We start from the raw sequence: 20,209 nt of genomic DNA, 5'->3' as shown, positions 1-20,209 counted from the left end.
AATTTTTTTATTTGAATTCGCTTAGGACCTCAAACAAGCAATTTAATCTTAGGTTAGTATAATATGTGGAGAATCAAAACGGAATCTAGACACAGGTGACGCAGGGGTGGAGTGATAGAGGAGGCTACGAGCGAAACAAGAGATCACGGGTTTAAATCATAGCAGCCGCGTAGCAGCACGATTTTACACGAAATAATACATGACGTTAGATGACTGGTGTGGTTCCTGGGAAAAATATTTTTTTTCTATTTTTAAACGCTATTTTTCTGATCCGATCCGAAATATTTGCCGAGTGCCTTCCGGCTCACAGCAAAGGTTTTGCCGAGTGCCCGAAAAAAAAAACACTCGGCAAAGATGGTTTCACCATCACTTTTTTTGCCACGTCCGGTTTACCCTGTACTCGGCAAACCCTTTGTCGATTGCAAACAGGTCTTTGCCGAGTGTATTCAGCACTCGGCAAAGCGCGCCAGTGTCCGGTAGCGAGGAGAGATGGAGAGACTGTTGGATTTATTTTTTTCCAGTGTTTTTCATTTTTACAAATCCGAGTGAATTTTGCTATTGGCTCTTTGAGTTGCCTTAGATTGAACCAAGCGCCGATTCCAATTCTATTGCACCCGCAGGAGTCCTTTCCTATAACTAGGTAATTAATAGTACGTGGAAATAAAAAGCGCAATTTCCAAACAAGGTGTGTATCGGGTTTCCTAATAAAAGGTTAGGTGTAAACACGAGGTATGGTATGGACCGTATGGTATTATTCAGGAGGGATACTGGATCTCTCCGAGAACTAGCGAAGACTCCACGAGCTGTGAGCCTGTGACTCAGGAGGGATACTGGATCTCTCCGAGAACTAGCGAAGACTCCACGAGCTTTGAGCCTGTGACCGTGTTGGTGTTGGCCATGGCGCGCAAGCGGCCAAGGACACGCAGGTCCAACAGCGCCGGTCTGACGGCGCTCTCGCTCTGCCTCACCAAGCACCTCGCCCCCGCCGAGGGAGACGGCAGTGACTCGAACCTCGTCTTCTCGCCGGGGTCCATCTACGCCACGCTGGCGCTGCTCGCCGCGGGCGCCCGCGGCGGCACGCTACAAGAGCTCCTGGACGCGCTGGGCGGGGGGTCCCGCGACGACCTCGCGGCGTTCGCCCGCCGCGTCGCGGAGCGCGCGCTCGCGGACCGGTCGTGCTCGTCGGGCGGTGGACCGGCCGTCGCGTTCGCGTGAGGCGCGTGGGCGCCGCGGCCGGAGTTCCGCGATGCCGCTGTTAGGAATAAACCCGGCGCTGTGTGTGTGCACGACGCTGGTGTGTGCGTTGTTCGTTCGTGCATGTGTGTGCATGCAAGTAGGTGTGTTGTGTGTATGCCACGGCCACATGCGGTGCGTGCGTGTGTTGGGTGGTGTACATTGCTTGCTGCCTGCGTTGAGTCAGTCGGTGCGGTGCCGCGTATGCTGCGCGGGTAATCGTTGCTGGCGAGAGTTTGTTAGGCAAGAGCGTCACGATCTGTTGGAGCGGGTTGTGCCGGTTTGGTCAAGCGTATGGCGCGCGCGACGCCGCCGGGCCAAGCGGATTGTGGCGGGAGACCAGGGTGAGTGGAGTGTGTGCTCTAGTGCTGCCTGTGTCTATATATTCTTGTATGCTCTGTCTGTTCAGTGCAAGGCAATAGAGAAAAACGGCAGCGTGTGGGCGTTGCCGGGGGGTTTGTGCGCCATTGCTTTGTTCCTCTCTGTTCTTCGTGTGTTTTTTTTTTGTGTGTGAGTGCTTAGAGATTTCCAACAGCCGCCGCCGCGGCCTACAAGGCCGAGGCCCGCGCCGTCGACTTCAGCAACGAGGTGAGGTCACCGAACATGCAAACGCATGAACTCATCTACTCAAAATCATCATCATCCTAATCCCTTTTTGATTCATATGAATGCATGAATTGAAATTATGGAGAATTTGTTTTCTTTTGTCGTGAAGCCCGAGAAGGCAGTTAACGTGATCAACGGCGGCGTGGCGGCAGCCACCAACAACCACATCGATTCGATCCTAGATTCGAGTTCAGTGAACGCGCTCACGAACCTCGTCGTCGCCAGCGCCATCTACTTCAAGGGCAAGTGGGAGGCACCGTTCACCAAGTCCAACACCAGGGTGGACAAGTTCCACCGCCTCGACGGCAGCTTCGCCGACGTGCCCTTCATGCGCTCGTGGCGGAGCCAGCTCGTCGCCGTCCGCAACGGGTACAAGGTGCTCAAGCTCCCATACAAATCACCAGCTCCGGCGCCGCCGCCGCCATCGACACAGCGTAGGAGGGCATCGCAAAGCAAGGCTGCTGATGAGCCCGACAAGGCTGCCGGTGAGCTCCCGAGGTACTCCATGTGCATCTTCCTGCCGGACGAACGCGACGGCCTTGCTGGCCTGGTCGCCAAGATCGCGTCCGGCCCTGGGTTCTGCTACTACCGCCTGCCGACCGAACGTGTCCAGGTCGGCGACTTCCGGCTGCCCAAGTTCAAGCTCTCCGCCTCCGGCAGCGTAATGCAGGTCCTGAGAGACGACATGGGGATCACTTCTGCTTTCGTTGCCGGCGAAGCGGACCTGTCCGGCATGGCCAAGCGCGACGGCGACGAAGCCGGCACGCTGCTGCACGTGGGGGACGTGCGCCACAAGGCGGTGCTCGAGGTGAACGAGGAAGGTGTGGCGGTCGCCACCAGCAGCTATATGCTCTGCGGGGCTAGTGCGGTAATGGCAGATCAGCAGAAGACGGTGGATTTCGTCGCTGACCACCCGTTTGTGTTCTTTGTGATCGAGGAGGTGTCGCGAGCAATCCTCTTTGTTGGCCGTGTCCTCGACCCTTCAATTTAAGGGTTATGAGTTATGACCTTTTGTGATACTTCAGAATACTCTAGGGTTCTATATAATTGTCTCTCTCCTAGAATTGCTTGGTGACTTTGGTCCACGTTCCTCATCGATATGTGCACAATTGAGCCCTGTTGTTCTACTTCTATATCTACATCCATCACACATATGTTTGACATGAAATGAGCAGATGACATGACGAGGGGGGCAGGTCCACTAGTGTCCAAGGTGTGTGGTTTTTGGGTTTATTTAATCTAGGTCTGAGTTAGAAAATATGTTTCTTGTTATCACCCTAGCTTAATTTCAGATCAGATTGATCATGTTTCACTTTTGTATTTCCTTTTTTTTGGAATCACATAGGAAATTAGGCTTGGTAACTAGCAACCTATCAACTTTTTGCTTATTTTATTGGGTAGATATTAAAATTTTAGGTTGCTTTTTTTGAAGAGATTTTTTTTCATGCTAGAGTGTCACACCCGGTTTTAAGGACAAAACCGAATGCATATCTATTTGTATGCTAGGATCAAGTTCTATACATATAGAGATATTATAAGTGAATAATCAGTAACAGTATTATGAAAAAGAAAGTTAAAACAATTATAGACTATCAGAGCTATACAGCGTATCCTGGAAACGAAGGCTTCAAAACTTCACAAGCAATCGACCGGGGTTGCGTACACCTAGAACTCAGCATCATTTTCAAAATACTTCTTATACCTTTTCCTTCTGAGCAGTAGTAAGTAAGGGTGAGTACACTTACGGTTGGTACTCAACAAGGCCACAAGAAATAACCAGAATATGATTTATATCCATCTTTAAGTTCATTTACTATGTGAGGGTCCAAGCCGCTCATAACCGTGAGCATGTCCGATATATCAGTTTTCAGTTTGCAGAGGTTGTACACTTTCACCAAAATTCGCGTACAAGTTCCGAAGAACTTTGAACCCAACCACACTGTGCTAGCTGGCACAATATCACACTTCTGAGGTATGATTGCATAGGGACGCTACGAGGCCTTTACAAAGATTCCCTAACAAGTAACAATCCGCTAAGATTTCAAGGCAAAGCAGAGCATAAACCTCTCTCATGGTCAGCACCTTAGCAAAGGTTGTTACCCCAAGAGGACCGGGCTATATCTCATCGATGCATCCCCTCTTGCCCTTTCGGTAAGACTGTCACAAGCTAGACTGTCTAGTTAATTAGCCAAGACCAGAACCATATAGTATTGTGGTTGTATTGTTTTCTTGGGTGGTTCTCCATGTTCCAATTAAAACATATGATCTTGTAAATAAGCATAGATAGAAAGATGATTAGGGTCACTTGCCTTTCTCCAACGAAAAGCTACTCTTACTGTCTTCAACTCTTGGTCATACAAAGCTTCTTGATTCTTCAAGCTTTGAACAACTATCCTTCTACTCCAAGCAAACATCGGTCAACATACAAAGCAAACAACAAGTATAGCTAAGAACAGTGCACCAAACAAAAGAGAGACTTTAAAAGAACGCACTAAATGATAGGGCTCGCTGCTATGGTCACGATAGTGCAAGAAACACGAAAAAACGAAGCTACGGTTGAAAAAATACAACTATCGAAAGATTTGTATGATAAAAGAAAAACAAAAGAACTATAAACTTTATTTATTTTAATTAGAAACCACGTGTGAAGGACATTTAAAAGAAATATCCTTAGATTGCATTTATAAAATCGAAATAAAACTTAGTCAAATTTAATATATAATTATCTATATAGAAATTACTAATTAAAAAATTAATTAGAGAACAAATTTGTGAGAGCATCTAAACACATAACTTTATGATTTGGTTGAACTAAGAAAATTATAACTAAAACACATTTGAATTGATATTAATCAAGTTAACATTATTTATGAAAACTGGAGTAAACATCTAATTAGTTTTTAATCAGAAAAACTAGACTAGTGATTATTAATCAAATTAAATTTATATTTAATTTCAAAACAGGAACTGCGGCACAACGACACTACTAAACGATAGCTTACGCTAAGAGAAAACTAACGCCACAAGAACAGATTGAAACTGAGCTAAAACGTAGAAACTATAGACTAAACAGTGACCTATTTGCGATTACCTATAGATTGTGAGGGCTAGCAAAATTTTTTTGCAAGACACAGAAAACTATGTTCATAGAGGATAACAAGGTGGTAAAGCTATCGCACATGTTGCAAGGATCACGTGGGCGCAAGAATCATAAAAAATGGAGTTAAAACAGAAAAGTTATGGCCAAAACAAGGCTTTAGGGCTTATTTGTAATAGATTTAAAAGGAAAAGAGCTCTGGTGAAGAAACCGAGGGCTAAAACGAGATTAAACCTAAACATAAGGGGTTAGCGTGCAAAAACAGCGGTCCTGGACGGCGGGTTCAATTTTATAAAAGGTTAGGGGTTAAAATAGAAGAAAACGGGCTACCTTGTAAATACTTTTGAATACGGTTGGATCGCGGGTTTATTTTAGGAAAATAGAGGGTTCTTTTGCAAAAAGGGTAGGGTTGAGCGGTACTTGGCTTGTTTGACCTGGATGAGATCTACTGTGGATCGTTGGATGAGGATCAAATGGCCAGGATAGGTCGGGGCGGTGGAGCGGCGGCACTGGGCACCGACGGTGACAGGGTGCGGCAGCGCATCACCGGAAGTTCACCGACAAATCACGACCTCGAGATTCCGGCCACAAAACGGCTCGGTTTTGGCCTAGGAGGAAGCAGGCGACGCGGCGAACGCAATGGGAGGCTCGGCTCGGTGAGATGACACGGCGGAGCGGCAATTCGGCGGCGAGGAGCAGCCGGGGTACTCCGACGAGCCATCCTGGGCTCGGGAACGCGCAAGAGAGAGGGAAACGAGGAAAGGAGAGGCTTTACCACACGACGGAGCTTCGACGTCAGCTAGACGTTGAGAAGGGGCGGCGGAGCGGCGAGCTTACTGTTACAACCCGGTGTTAATCATGGTGCTAATCACGTGTTTAACTCGCTAATTATGGACCTAAGCGATGTCATTAGCGCTAATCGAGTTCGCATAGTAAATGTTGAATTAGCCGTGTTCAACCACATTTTTCTCCATGATTCAAGCCTCAAATCAACTTTCGTCCAAAACAAAAGTTGTAGATCTTCTCTTTCCCTACAACTTTTATTTTGGCCGAATTTCAAGTTCCTATATGAAATCTTGAGTTTCAATCGGTCAAAGTCGGGTCAAAAATTGGTCAAACGGGTTCACTATGATCTCCTGTTCTCCCCTGTGCGCGTCCATGCCGGCGAAATGGCAGCCGCCGGCGACGCCACGCGTCGGCCGTCACGGCGAACTTCGCCCTCCGTGCGTGCCACCCTTATCCTTTGCGAGCACGGAAAGCTTCTCCTCCCTTCTATCCCCCTCTCCTTCCTCGCGCTCACGCCGAGCCCGACGCAAGCAGAGCTCGTTGCCGGCGCCCCTCCGGCCAAACCTCACCGCCCCCGCTTTGTTTCCTTGTGCCAAAACCTTCCTAGCCCTGACCCGCACCTGGTATCGCCGACCACCATTGCCAACCTCGCCGGAGCTCCGCTCCTCTCATCGATCTCCCCTCTCCGGCCACCCTCCGCCCAAACCGAGCCCTCGGTGAGCATCCCCGCGCGTCCCTCATCCTTCCTGTTCTTTCCCCGCGCGAATTCCGCCTCACCAGCGTGGGAACATCGCCGCGCCGCCGGTGGCCGCGCTGCATCCGCCGCCGCCCGCCGCGGGGTGCCCCTGCGCGGGCCCGTGGGCCGCCGCCGCGCGCCCCGGGGCTGCCGGACTCCCGTGGCCGTGGGCCAGCTCCGCCCGCCGCCGGCCGGCCGCACGCCGCCGCGCCAGTCTGGGCTGGCCATGCGCGCGTGCGCGAGCACAAAGCAAAGCTGCGGGCTGGGCCTCCCACTGACATATGGGGCCCAGTCGTCAGCCCTCCTTTTTAGGTTATGTTTTCGAATTTCATCTATTTATTTCGGCTGAAAACTTTGTTGTGTTGCCTAAACCAAGAAATTCTGAGGAAAAATACTCATGCTTGTGAAATGTCACTTTTGCCCCTGCTAAATTTTGGTTTGTGTTTAAGCTATTTTATTTAATACTGGTTGTTCCATTGCTCTAAAAATTATGCAGTTCTCTGAAAACATTTCATGTGCATAGCCTATGTACATGTTTGTGGATCTATTGTTGTTCAGTTTATTTTGCTAGGGCAAAAATAAATGTTTTCTTTTTGCAATAAAAGTTAATAAATTTTTCTTGCATGTAATATCAATGTATTTTCATGCTAGTTAATTTTTGTTGCTTTATTCATGTCTGCAAGGTAATTTCTTGCATGTGTTTCGCTCCTAGCCACAGTTTTTTTATTTGCTTTGCCAAATAATCTTTCTTTCGGTAATATCATTGCGTCATGAGCACTTGTATCATTTCATTGCACCATTTTTTTAATTATTGCATGGTATCTTTTTCATACGTGTAGATGCCACGAACGAAGTGGTCTACGAGCTGGTTGCTGAGCCGGTCCAGGAGCCGCAAGCATCAGAACAGCAGGAGGTCGCAGTCGAGCACACTCCCGAAGAAGTCGCTAACCCCGCTGACCTGCAAGACAAGCCCCGGAGCATAACCCCTACTTTAAAACTTATGCAATGTGTTATTTAAGTACTTGTGCATTAAGTTCTAGGAGTTACTTGGAACCTTAAATGCGTTATCTTTAGGAGGCCCCGGTCTTTTACTAGCATGATAGGTCGATAGCATTGCCATGCTTAAGTAGGATACGGTAGAAGACGGGTGATTTCCTGTCACCGCAAGATATAGGTTTGGTATTTTAGTAAGAAAGTAAGAAATAATGCTATGAGAATGGAAATGGAGACCAGGCAGAGGAAAAGTTGGACATAACCTTGGAATAAAGGAAAATTGAGTCTCCGCCTGTGTCGATTGAGGACCGTACCGTTGCTGGCTGTGCTGACCAAGATTGAACAGTACTAACCACATGCCAGAAGTAGGAAGTAGTCGAAACTGGTAAGCTAATTACCTAAATTGCGTCGAAATCTGATTCTCGACCAGTGGTGCTGGGCAAGGGTTGACAGGTGGTGAAGTCGTCCACGGGTTCACCGAGTGTTCGCACGTGCGGGGCTCATCATCCGGGGGTTTGCGGGCTTGATTCAGACTTCGGGGTAATCATGGGAATGGTTGCTCGGTGTGACTCGACGGGGTTGCACTTGGCGTGTGAGTTAGGTCCACCTTGCAAGGTTAAATCGAATCGATTCGCCTTGACTCGCGGATATGAGAACCTTGATCTCTCTGTCACATCGTAGTAAAGAAGTGGAATGAGACTGGAATGGAAATGTTGAGTTGTATGCTACTAAAAGATAATATGATCAACCATGTATGCTCTAGAGAAATAGGCGAACCTAGTTTGTAGCTGTCAAATCAATTGGAGCTAAAATATTGAAAGTAAGGATTCAGTATTAGTAGCTTTTCTGCAAAACAACTCCAGAGCCAAAGAGCTTTGCATGTTTAGGTAATGGGCTAAGTATACCCATAGATGGGTAAGTCTTGCTGAGTATTAGAGTACTCAGGGTTTTGGTTGTACCCCTTCTGAGCAGGCTATGTTCCGGAAGACTTCGAGTGGACTGTCGAGTGGGTCCCGTCTTCTCCGTGAAGTACCGGCAGATTGGCCTCACATCAGTGGGCAAGATGTGAAGCTCGTCTTTTGTCGTCAATGGTAGTTATCGTATTGTATTTTGGGTCTCTGTTTTAAACTCCGTTTTATTTCCGCTGTGTTTGAACTCTGATGTTTGAAATGTAACCCTGGATTGTAAAACTTTGTTGTAAATTATTTCGGAAGCTTGTGTTAAACTCTGTAGTAAATTAATTTGAACTCTACTTTTGCTTGTAATCACCTGTGCTCATCTTTTGGCGAGAGTTCACGTGTAATCGATCCTGGTTATAGCAGGCAGTCTGAGTGTACTGGTTGAGTGCAGAAGCTATGGTTTAAGCTTAAGTTGTTAATTTTTGCATTCGAGCAGTATTATTTGGACTGTTCTGTGACAGTTGGCATCAGAGCTAATTGCACTGGGGGTGATTTCTTGAGTGCTTAACTGTAAAACTTTTGGGTTTATAGTTCGTATGCCCTAATTATGAGTTATAAGTTAGGAGGCATCTAAGTATCTATTTCATTCTAGTACTTCCAGCATTTACTTCTCGTTAAACCTTACTTTTGTGCACAACTCTTATTCTGTAACAACGCACCTACGCTGAGATAAGCAAGGTGAGTATCCTGATAGTCCTTAGAATAGCCCACGTGTTTCATACGTGCGCGGGTCCCGTATGACGAGCATACGAGGAGGTGATAAGGCTCAATTCAAATGAGCATGTCGCTATCTGCCGCCTGATATGGAGTGCGGATTTCTCACCGTGTGATTGTAATCACGGCCATCTCAAAAGGCAATGTTACGAGATGAAGACTCATTATGCAATTGGTCATAACTGTGTACCTTGGGGCACGTGTACCCTTGGGTGTCCCGTAAGGCGATTTGTACGGGAAGTGAATACATTGCTTCGGTAACGTATGCAGCGCTGCCCATTCAGCGTCGAACATTTGGGTGCCGTCTCTATAGTGGACGGTAATGTATGGGTGAATATGTGGGAAACTGCATATGCGTTACCCGTGTGGCGTAGGACACATGGGGGGCGTTCGTGTGTGCTAGCACGAAGGGTCCAGAAATGGATATTTATATCTCTTGTCGTCCTGGTTTGTCTGCAGGAACACTAACTACGTTAAGCGCATTATGAATCCTTGACCGTAGAAACGACTAATATATATATAGGGAGAGTACGTAATTGTGCCACTAGCCATTTTCGTATACCATATTTGGTACTTGCTTGGGTGAGAAACAATAGAACGTGCATGCATCTGGCATATTTGAGTCGGTTGATCGCCTTGTTGTTAATTGTTGCGCTTCATAAAAATTTATTTGTGTTGTGTTACTAAAAATTTATTCTGTTTCTAGTCAAAACTGGAGACTTACATCAGCGCTATGTTTTCTTACAGATGGCTAACTTCACGCACGTGATCGTGGATACCGAGGGTTGGGCGCACTCCAATGCCCTCCACACCGGCCACTTTCCTCGTCTGCTGTGGCAGATGCTCAGAGCGTTTGACTACACTGAGCCCCCACAGTACTCAGTTCACGAGTCTAGCTTGCTGGGCACCGAGCGCTGATGATAGTGAAGATTCCTGCTTGCCCCACTCGTTTGGAATGGGACTCGTGGCAACTCACTGTCTACGGTAGGAAGCTGGCAGACTCCTGGGAGATCGCTGCTAGGAAGGCCATTGAGGAGTTCTCTGAGAAGCATAATGCCGAGGTTATGGATACTCCCTACAGTGTGATTCCTTTGAAGGATGAGACCACTAAGGCTTATGCAGATCGAGTGAACCACAACCTGAACTACATGATGCCCGACTACAACGTCAGGACAGCCCTCTCTTTCAGCTACTCTTCTGCGTTGATCAACATGTACAAGCAACTTCGTGAGGAGAATGCAATATGTAGGAGCAAGGATCGAGATGCCCACATTCATGAGCAAAACATGATGGGCTCTCAGGAAAAGATCAAGACCCTGAAGGCCAAGTCCAGAGCTAGAAAGATAAGGATTCAGGAGTTTCATGAGGAGCTGGAGAATAGGACTCAAATGGTGCAGCACCTGGAGGGGCAGCTTCAGCAGGCCCATGAGTTGATTGAGGATGTCCAGGCTCAGGTGCAGGCAGTGGCAGATATGGAGGCGATGGAGGCTGAGGAAGACGAGGAGGAGGATGCAAAAGAAGAAGAAGACCCGGAGGAGATTGAGGGAGTGTCTGGAGTCGTGTCAGGACCTGGGACTCCGTGAGGACGTAGCTGGATAGCGTCGATTCTCCCCTTGCAGTGTAGCCTAACTGTAGGATAGTTGGGTAGGATGACCAACATAGTGCTCTAGGCTAACCTTGGGTTGAGAATTCTTTTGTGGCTCGGTAGTTCGAGTCATGTAGGATAACCCTTCGCTAGTGTGGCATGTAGCCGGGTCGTGTAAGACCCCTCTTTTTGTAGTGGTGTGTTGTTCGGGTCATTTATGAACCCTTCTCTAATGTTAGTTTGTTGTTCGCAGCAGGGCTTTGGTAATGTAACGAACTGTTTCAGCTCAAGCAGCGTGGCTGCTTAATGTAAAGTTACTCCTGTAATGATCTTCCTGTTAATGGGTAGAACTTTGGTTATGAGCGAGGCTTTGGATGTCTGTGAACCTGCATTTTGTTGAGCAATGTTCAGTACCACCTATGCTAGAGCTACTATGGACGGAACTTGTGCAACTTCGAGTTACCAATCTGCGGCTCAAGTCGCGTAGATGTGGTTGCAATGGAAACTAGTCATTTTATTCTCTTGGTGAACCATCTCGTGAGGGGAATAGTTCATGATGTGTGTTCATATTAGTTATGCACATTCTTTATTTTGCATGGATGAATCCTAATAACGAAATGGCTAACCAAGGGATGCTACTTTTATAGATGGGCAATAACAACGCTGCTAACCATGGAAATGGAGATCACGGAGCACCACCACCACCACCTCCTTCCTTGGCTCAGGCTATTGCGGCCCTTATTGCTGACCGCAATGAGCAGACCGAATTGATGTGGCAATTTGTGCAAAACAATGCCGGCAGAGGTCGACAAGCACCACCAGCAGAAACTGACTTCATCGGTTTTCTGGCCACGCAACCACCTCTGTTCCACAAGGCAGATGATCCCCTTGAGGCAAATGCTTGGATTTGCACCATCGAGGACAAGTTCAACATCCTCAATTGCACAGAAGTGAACAAGCTTTGCATCGCAGCAACTGAGAGGCCCAGCAAAGATATGGTGGGTTAATCATAAAGCATTGCTCCCTCCCAATACACAACTCACTTGGAATGAGATTGTGGCAGCATTCAAGGCCCATCATATTCCTACTATTCTGATGAGAAGGAAGGTGGCAGAGTTCCTAGCATTGAAGAATGGAAACAATACTGTTCTGCAGTATGCTCAAATCTTTAATCAGTTGTCTCAGTATGGCGGTTTTCATGTGGATAGTGATGAAAAGAGGCAGAATTGCTTAAGGAGGGGACTAAACACCAAACTGCAAGACAAACTAGCTCTAACTACTTGTGCCAACTTTACCGAGCTTGTCAATAAGGCCATTACTCAAGAAGATGCTACATTAGCTCACAAGGCAGACAAAAAGAGAAAAGCACATGTTGGATCTTCCAATAGTGCACCCCAGAGGTACAAGATAGTACAGACAGGAAATCAGCAAGCTCCATGACGCCCTATGCAGCCAGGTCATTGGGTCGCTAGGCCGCCACAGTAGCAGCCGTGGGTACCACGTCTCCCAGCGCCACAGCAAGGACAGAGGCCGTCAATGCAGCAAGTTACACGCACTAGTAACTATCCTTGTTTCAATTGTGGACTTCCTGGGCATTTGGCTTGTGACTGTCGCTTGCCACGCAAACAATTTAACTATAAGCCTCTCGCACCAGTTCCAACTGCCAGTACACAGGATCACAAGAAGAAAGCTGCACCTATCAAAACTAGTTGTGTGAACTACACCACACTGGAAGATGTTACTGACGGTACTCAAGTGATGACAGGTACGTTTTCCATTAAATAGTGCCCTGTTGTTGTGTTGTTTGATTCTGGAGCATCTCATACATTTATTAGTAAAGCCTGCGTAGCACGGCTCAACTTACGAGTAACACACCTAAAAAGACCATATATTATTCATGCATCGGGTGCACAGTTAAAAGCCGGTCAATGTGTTCCGGGTGTATCCCTTGACCTAGGTGGGAAAGTTTTCCAGACCGATCTCATTATTCTTCCAAACCAAGGAATAAATGTCATTCTCGGAATGAATTGGATGGAAGAACATCGTGTTACCCTTAATACCTCATCTCGCTTTGTCCGAATCAACTCTTCCACACATGGTCTTTTGGATATTCATCTTTCTAAGCATGAACTACCCATCAATGCAATCTATCACCTTAAAGGGAAAAGCTTAGCAGAAATCCCAGTGGTCAGTGTGTATCTTGATGTGTTTCCAGAAGAATTACCAGGTATGCCTCCCGATTGAGATGTGGAGTTCGTGATTGAACTATAGCCTGGTACATCACCTATATCTCCACGACCATATAGAATGACTCCTAGTGAGTTGGCTGAATTGAAAATTCAGTTTCAAGAATTACTAGATAAGGGTTTCATCCGACCAAGTACTTCACCGTGGGGTTGTCCAGCCTTGTTCATGAAAAAGAAAGATCATGGGTTAAGATTGTGTGTAGACTATTGACCCTTGAATGCGGTCACCATTAAAAACAAGTATCCTCTCCCTCTCATTGATCTTCTTTTTGATCAATTAGCTGGTGCCAAGTTCTTCTCGAAAATAGATCTTCGATCTGGTTATCATCAAATCAAAATCCAGCCATCAGATATAACAAGAACCGCATTCTCCACTTGTTATGGTCTCTATGAGTATTTGGTTATATCCTTTGGGTTAACCAATGCTCCAGCTTATTTCATGTACCTCATGAATTCCGTATTCATGCCAGAGTTGGATAAATTTGTTGTGGTATTCATTGATGATATCCTAATCTACTCCAAGACGGAGGAAGAACATGTTCAGCACCTCCATATAGTGCTCCAACGTCTCAGGGAACATCAGTTGTATGCTAAATTCAGCAAGTGTGAGTTTTGGTTAAAAGAGGTTCCATTTCTAGGTCATGTTATCATGACTGAGGGTATCTCTGTTGACCCTAGTAAAGTACAGGATGTATTGAACTGGAAGGCTCCAACCTTAGTGGCTGAAATCCAGAGTTTCTTAGGCTTACCAAGTTATTATTGTCGATTCATACCAGAATTCTCTCGGATTGCTAAACCTATGACTGAACTTCTCAAGAAAGGTACCAAATTTCATTGGAGTGACCAATGTGAGGAAGCTTTCTGGAAGTTAAGAACTCTACTTACTTCAGCACCAATCCTAGCTCAACCAGATACTACAAAGCCATTTGATGTCTACTGTGATGCTTCAGGTACTGGAATTGGTTGTGTTCTGATGCAAGAGAATCGAGTGATAGATTATGCTTCTCGGTCACTCAAGCATCACGAAGAGAACTATCCCACACTTGATCTTGAATTAGCAGCTGTAGTCCATACTCGGAAGATCTGGCGACATTATCTTCTGGGCACGAAGTGTAACATTTATACAGATCACAAGAGCCTCAAATATCTTTTTACCCAAGCGGATCTGAACATGCATCAAAGACGATGGCTCGAGTTAATTAAGAATTATGAACTCGAAGTACACTACCACCCAGGAAAAGCAAATGTGGTTGCAGATGCGTTAAGTCGCAAGGCTCACTGTCATTGCCTCTCTGCTATACCCTTAAGTGAATCTCTTTGCTTTGAAATGGAAAAATTGAACTTGAGCATTGTACCACATGGCACATTGGCCCATCTAGAATTCACTCCTACTCTTCGTGATTTAATCATTGAAGCACAAAAGAAAGATAAAGGAGTAAAAGAAATTCAGAGAAGATTATCAGAAGGAGATCCGCAAGTAAGTTGTTTCCACCAAGATAATTAGAATGTGTTATGGTTTAGTAATCGAATAGTGGTACCTAAGGATTTTGAGCTCCGAAAGCAAATTCTTGATGAAACTCATACTTCCCGACTATCCATCCATCCTGATTGCACCAAGATGTACCAAGACCTGAGACAACGATTTTGGTGGACTAGGATGAAAAGAGAGATTGCCAAGTATGTGTCTGAATGTGACATCTGTCGAAGGGTTAAAGCTAGTCATCTCAGACTGGCAGGAACTCTTCAGCCCTTGAGTATTCCTAAATGGAAATGGGAAGACATCAGCATGGATTTCATTGTCGGTTTACCTCGAACTCAGAAGGGTTATGATTCTATCTGGGTTATTGTAGACCGCCTTACCAAATCAGCACATTTTCTTCCAGTTAAAACTATATATCGGGCAAAGAAGTATGCCGAGTTGTACATGAATCGCATACTATGTTTGCATGGGGTGCCAAAGACCATCATATCCGATCGTGAAACTCAATTCGTTGCTCGCTTTTGGGAGCAATTACATGCTTGTTTGGGGACCCATCTTATTCGCAGCTCTGCATATCATCCTCAAACAGATGGCCAAATGGAGAGAGTAAATCAGATTGTAGAGGATATGCTCCGTGCCTGTGTCTTAGCTTACCCACAGAAATGGGATGAATGTTTGCCATTAGCGGAATTTTCTTATAACAATAGCTATCAAGAAAGCATCAGAATGGCACCATTCGAAGCATTATACAGTCGTCGATGGCGAACACCTCTGAATTGGTCAGAGGCAGGGGAAAGAACTATATTTGGACCCGATATGGTTCAAGAAGCTGAAGAGCAAGTCCATCTTATTCAAGAAAATTTGAGAATTGCGCAGTCTCGGCAGAAGAGTTACGCTGATAAAAAGAAGTAGTCCACTTGCCTTTGAAGTCGGCGATCACGTCTATCTGAAAGTATCACCTTGGAAAGGCGTGCAAAGATTTGGGGTAAAAGGAAAGTTAGCTCCCTGCTACATTGGTCCATACCCAATTGTGGAGAGATGTGGTCCTGTAGCTTACCGGTTGAATCTTCCAGCAAAATTTTCGGCAATTCATAACATTTTCCATGTATCACAACTGAAGAAATGTTTGAGAATTTCAACTGAAGCTATTGATAGTGACTCAATTCAATTAGAGTCTGATCTCACTTATCCTGAGCATCCTATCAAGATACTTGATCGCAAGAACCGTATTACTCGTCGTACTACCATCAAATTTTATAAGGTTCAGTGGAGTCATCATTCTGAAGAGGAAGCTATTTAGGAAAAAGAAGAATTTCTAAAGTCCAAGTATCCAGAGTTTCTACGCACGCATCAAGGTATTTGCCCTTGAACTTTCCACCATAATTCTGTCGTCCTGAATCTCGAGACGAAATTCATTTTAGGGGGGAAGGCTTTAACACAACGGTGTTAATCATGGTGCTAATTATGTGTTTAACTCGCTAATTATGGACCTAAGCGATGTCATTAGCGCTAATCGAGTTCGCATAGTAAATGTTGAATTAGCCGTGTTCAACCGAATTTTTCGCCATGATTCAAGCCTCAAATCAACTTTTGCCCAAAACAAAAGTTGTAGATCTTCTCTTTCCCTACAACTTTTATTTTGGCCGAATTTCAAGTTCCTATTTGAAATCTTGAGTTTCAATCAGTCAAAGTCGGGTCAAAAATCGGTCAAACGGGTTCACTGTGATCTCCTGTTCTCCCCTGTGCGCGCCCATGCTGGCGAACTGGCAGCTGCCGGTGACGCCACGCGTCGGCCGTCGCGGCGAACTTCGCCCTCCGTGCGCATCGCCCTTATTTATTTAATAAAAATTGTAGAAAAATGCAAAAAATTCAAATTAAATTTTGTTGTGTTGCCTAGACCAAGACCTTCAGAGGAAAAATACTCATGCTTGTGAAATGTCACTTTTGCCCCTCCTAAATTTTGGTTTGTGTTTAAGCTTATTTATTTAATACTGGTTGTTCTATTGCTCTAAAAATTATGAAATTTATGCAGTAGCTTACTCTTTATGTGTGTAGTTTGCTGAAAAATTTTCATGTCCATATCCTATGTACATGTTTGTGGATCTACTGTTGTTAAGTTTATTTTGCTAGGGCAAAAATAAATGTTTTCTTTTTGCAATAAAAGTTAATAATTTTTTCTTGCATGCAATATCAATGTATTTTCATGCTAGTTAAATTTTGTTGCTTTATTCATGTCTGCAAGTTAAGTTCTTGCATGTGTTTTGCTCCTAGCTGCAGTTTTTCTTTTTGCATTGCCAAATAATCTTTCTTTCGGTAATATCATTGCATCATGAGCACTTGTATCATTTCATTGCACCATTTTTTTTAATTATTGCATGGCATCTTTTCATACGTGTAGACGCCACGAACGAAGCGGTCTACGAGCTGGTTGCTGAGCCGGTCCAGGAGCCGCAAGCAGGAGAACAGCAGGAGGACGCAGTCGAGCACACTCCCGAAGAAGTCGCTAACCCCGCTGACCTGCAAGGCAAACCCCGAAGCATAACCCCTACTTTAAAACTTATGCAATGTGTTATTTAAGTACTTGTGCATTAAGTTCTAGGAATTACTTGGAACCTTAAATGCATTATCTTTAGGAGGCCCCGGTCTTTTACTAGCATGATAGGTCGATAGCACTGCCATGCTTAAGTAGGATACGGTAGAAGACGGGTGATTTCTTGTCGCCCGCAAGATATAGGTTTGGTATTTTAGTAAGAAAGTAAGAAATAATGCTATGAGAATGGAAATGGAGACCAGGCGGAGGAAAAGTTGGACATAACCTTGGAATAAAGAAAAATTGAGTCTCCGCCTATGTCGATTGAGGACCGTACCGTTGCTGGCCGTGCTGACCAAGATTGAACAGTACTAACCACATGCCGGAAGTAGGAGGTAGTCGAAACCGGTAAGCTAATTACCTAAATTGCGTCGGAATCTGATTCTCAACCCGTGGTGCTGGGCAAGGGTTGACGGATGGTGAAGTCGTCCACGGGTTCACCGAGTGTTCGCACGTGCGGGGCTCATCATTCGGGTGTTTGCGGGCTTGATTCAAACTTCGGGGTAATCATGGGAACGGTTGCTCGGTGTGACTCGACGGGATTGCACTTGGCGTGTGAGTTAGGTCCACCTTGCAAGGTTAAATCGGATCGATTCGCCGTGACTCGCGGATATGAGAACTTTGATCTCTCTGTCACATCGTGGTAAAGAAGTGGAATGAGACTGGAATGGAAATGTTGAGTTGTATGTTACTAAAAGATAATATGATCAACCATGTATGCTCTAGAGAAATAGGCGAACCTAGTTTGTAGCTGTCAAATCAATTGGAGCTAAAATATTGAAAGTAAGGATTCAGTATTAATAGCTTTTCTGCAAAACAACTCAAGAGCCAAAGAGCTTTGCATGTTTAGGTAATGGGCTAAGTATACCCATAGACGGGTAAGTCTTGCTGAGTATTAGAGTACTCAGGGTTTTGGTTGTACCCCTTTTGAGCAGGCTGTGTTCCGGAAGACTTCGAGGAGATCTGCTCATCTTGGATTGGTCAGCCTCTTCCTCCGGGTTGGACTGTCGAGTGGGTCCCGTCTTCTCCATGAAGTACGGGCAGATTGGCCTCACATCAGTGGGCAAGATGTGAAGCTCATCTTTTGTCGTCGATGACAGTTATCGTATTGTATTTTAGGACTCTGTTTTAAACTCCATTTTATTTTCGCTGTGTTTGAACTCTGATGTTTGAAATGTAACCCTGGATTGTAAAACTTTGATGTAAATTATTTCGGAAGCTTGTGTTAAACTCTGTAGTAAATTAATTTGAACTCTGCTTTTGTTTGTAATCACTTGTGCTCGTCTTTTGGCGAGAGTTCCTGTGTAATCGATCCTGGTTACAGCAGGCAGTCTGAGTGTATTGGTTGAGTGCAGAAGTTGTGGTTTAAGCTTAAGTTGTTAATTATTGCATTCGATCAGTATTATTTGGACTGTTCTGTGACACTTACGATGGCGGCCGAGCTCGGAGGTCCTACAGGCGGAGGCGGCACTAGGGTTTGGCGAGCAAGGAGGCGGCGGCTTTGGTTCAGTGGGGGTCGAGGGCGGGCGTCCTTGGCGTGCGCGCCAAGGGAGACGCGGCACGCATGCGGCGGTCGGACTCCGCTCGAGTCCGGGCCAAGTCCGAGGTGGGGGACGTGCCTGACGGGCGGGGTCCGCGCGACAGTGAGTGAGAGAGGGAGAAGAGAGACGGAGCGGACCGGGCTGGAAGAAAGGTTTGGGCCGACAGGATTGGGCCGAGAAACAAGGAAGGAGCTGGGCCGGAAGGAAGAAAAGAAAAGGAAGGGAAGAGGGAGATTGGGCTGGGCTGAAAAAAAGGATAGGGATTTGGGCTGCAAAGGAGAAAGAGATGGAGAGAGAAGGCGAAGGTTTTTTTAATAAAGAACGCACACAATTCATTTGAATTTAAATTTGGAGAAATTTAAATTCAACTGAACTCAAACATTAAAACAATGAATGCGGCATGTATGCAACACAAACAGAACAACCTTATTTAATTAAAAAACAACCAATTATATTTTTTATCCTAAATTTCCTGCAAAGAGAATAAATATTGGTAAAAATTTAAAATTACAAAAAAATTTGTTGCTTTAATTTTTCTTATAATCACATTCTGGAATCTAACAATTTTAGGGTGTGACATAGAGGCAAAAATTACACAAAAATGCTTAACTAGGAAGGCTAATGAATTTTGAAGTATGGAATTAGCACACTTGCTTTACGTTTAGTAACTAACAACTCATTCAATTCTTTGCTTACTCCCTCCGTCCCGGAAGGACGGTTGTTTAGCCTTCAAATTTTGTCCCACAAAGATTGTTCATCTAGATTGTAGTAAAGTCCATCTAATTAAAGCAATATCAAATACCAAGAAAGAATTGCATTGGGAAGGGCATGGAGCCAATCAAATGTTTAAGTAAATGTTACTTTTCTGGTTCCAATGCATTTGTATTTATTGAGAATCTAGGGAACCAAATAAATAGCGCGTTTTTCAATTACAACTACTATAGTTAACTAGGGGTAACATGGTCATTTTCTAGTACTAGTAACATGTTTGAAAATTTCTAAACAAACAGTCTTTCCGGGACGGAGGGAGTATTTCACTAGCTAGATTTTGAATTTTTCAAGATCATTTAGTGGAGAGTCTTTTTTTCATGTAGAGGTATATTTTACATCAAAATACTGAGGATGACTCCCGAATTTTGAAGTATTCATATACCACTTATTTTAAGGTTGGTAACTAGCAACCCATTTTTGTTATTTGTTACATTTAGTGAATTTTGAATTTTTAAGATGAATTTTTGTGCAGAGGCTTGGTTCATGTTAAGAGACGAATTTGGCATCACAATGTTGAAGTTGGCTCTTGAATTTTGGTGGATTCACCACTGTTTTAATGTTGGTGACTCGTAACCAATTTGGTTCTTTGCTTGTTACGTTGGCGACATTTTGAATTTTTTCAATTAATTTGGTGAAGAGTCTCCCTTTTCATGTACAAACAAATTTTACATCAAAATGCTCAGTGAGGCTACTGATTGTATTGATGTTGAAAGATTTTTTTCACTAAAATGTTTGAAATTAATTTTTATAGGGCATTTTTCATGTAACAATTTTTAGAATTTTTTATTTGATTTAAAATTGAACAATAATCCCATATTGTAATTCTCTGCTATTTGTAAAGCAAGCAATGATTCCTCCGATCAATTGAAGTC

General features: G+C 44.9%; 1 protein-coding gene across 1 annotated transcript; it reads left to right on the top strand.

Annotated features, from left to right (window-relative positions):
- Positions 1-897: 897 nt before the first annotated feature.
- Positions 898-2,830, top strand: LOC120684803 (putative serpin-Z5). Its single transcript, XM_039966675.1, has 3 exons — positions 898-1,211; positions 1,758-1,821; positions 1,949-2,830. The coding sequence occupies exons 1-3, from the start codon at positions 898-900 to the stop codon at positions 2,828-2,830; spliced, it is 1,260 nt and encodes a 419-aa protein (XP_039822609.1).
- The last annotated feature ends 17,379 nt before the right edge of the window (positions 2,831-20,209 follow it).

The sequence above is a fragment of the Panicum virgatum genome, chromosome 8N (assembly GCF_016808335.1).
Source record: "Panicum virgatum strain AP13 chromosome 8N, P.virgatum_v5, whole genome shotgun sequence".
NCBI classification, from domain to species: Eukaryota; Viridiplantae; Streptophyta; class Magnoliopsida; order Poales; family Poaceae; genus Panicum; species Panicum virgatum.
Note: the sequence above shows the minus strand (reverse complement) of the source record. Positions and strands in the feature narration are given on the sequence as shown.

What these genes read in the sequence shown, in the direction of transcription:
- LOC120684803 (XM_039966675.1), top strand. Translation starts at nt 898, where the DNA reads ATGGCGCGCAAGCGGCCAAGGACACGCAGGTCCAACAGCGCCGGTCTG. An exon ending in GGACCGGCCGTCGCGTTCGC is followed by an intron (nt 1,212 to 1,757) that starts GTGAGGCGCGTG and finishes GAGTGCTTAGAG; the next exon opens with ATTTCCAACAGCCGCCGCCG. An exon ending in CCGTCGACTTCAGCAACGAG is followed by an intron (nt 1,822 to 1,948) that starts GTGAGGTCACCG and finishes TTTGTCGTGAAG; the next exon opens with CCCGAGAAGGCAGTTAACGT.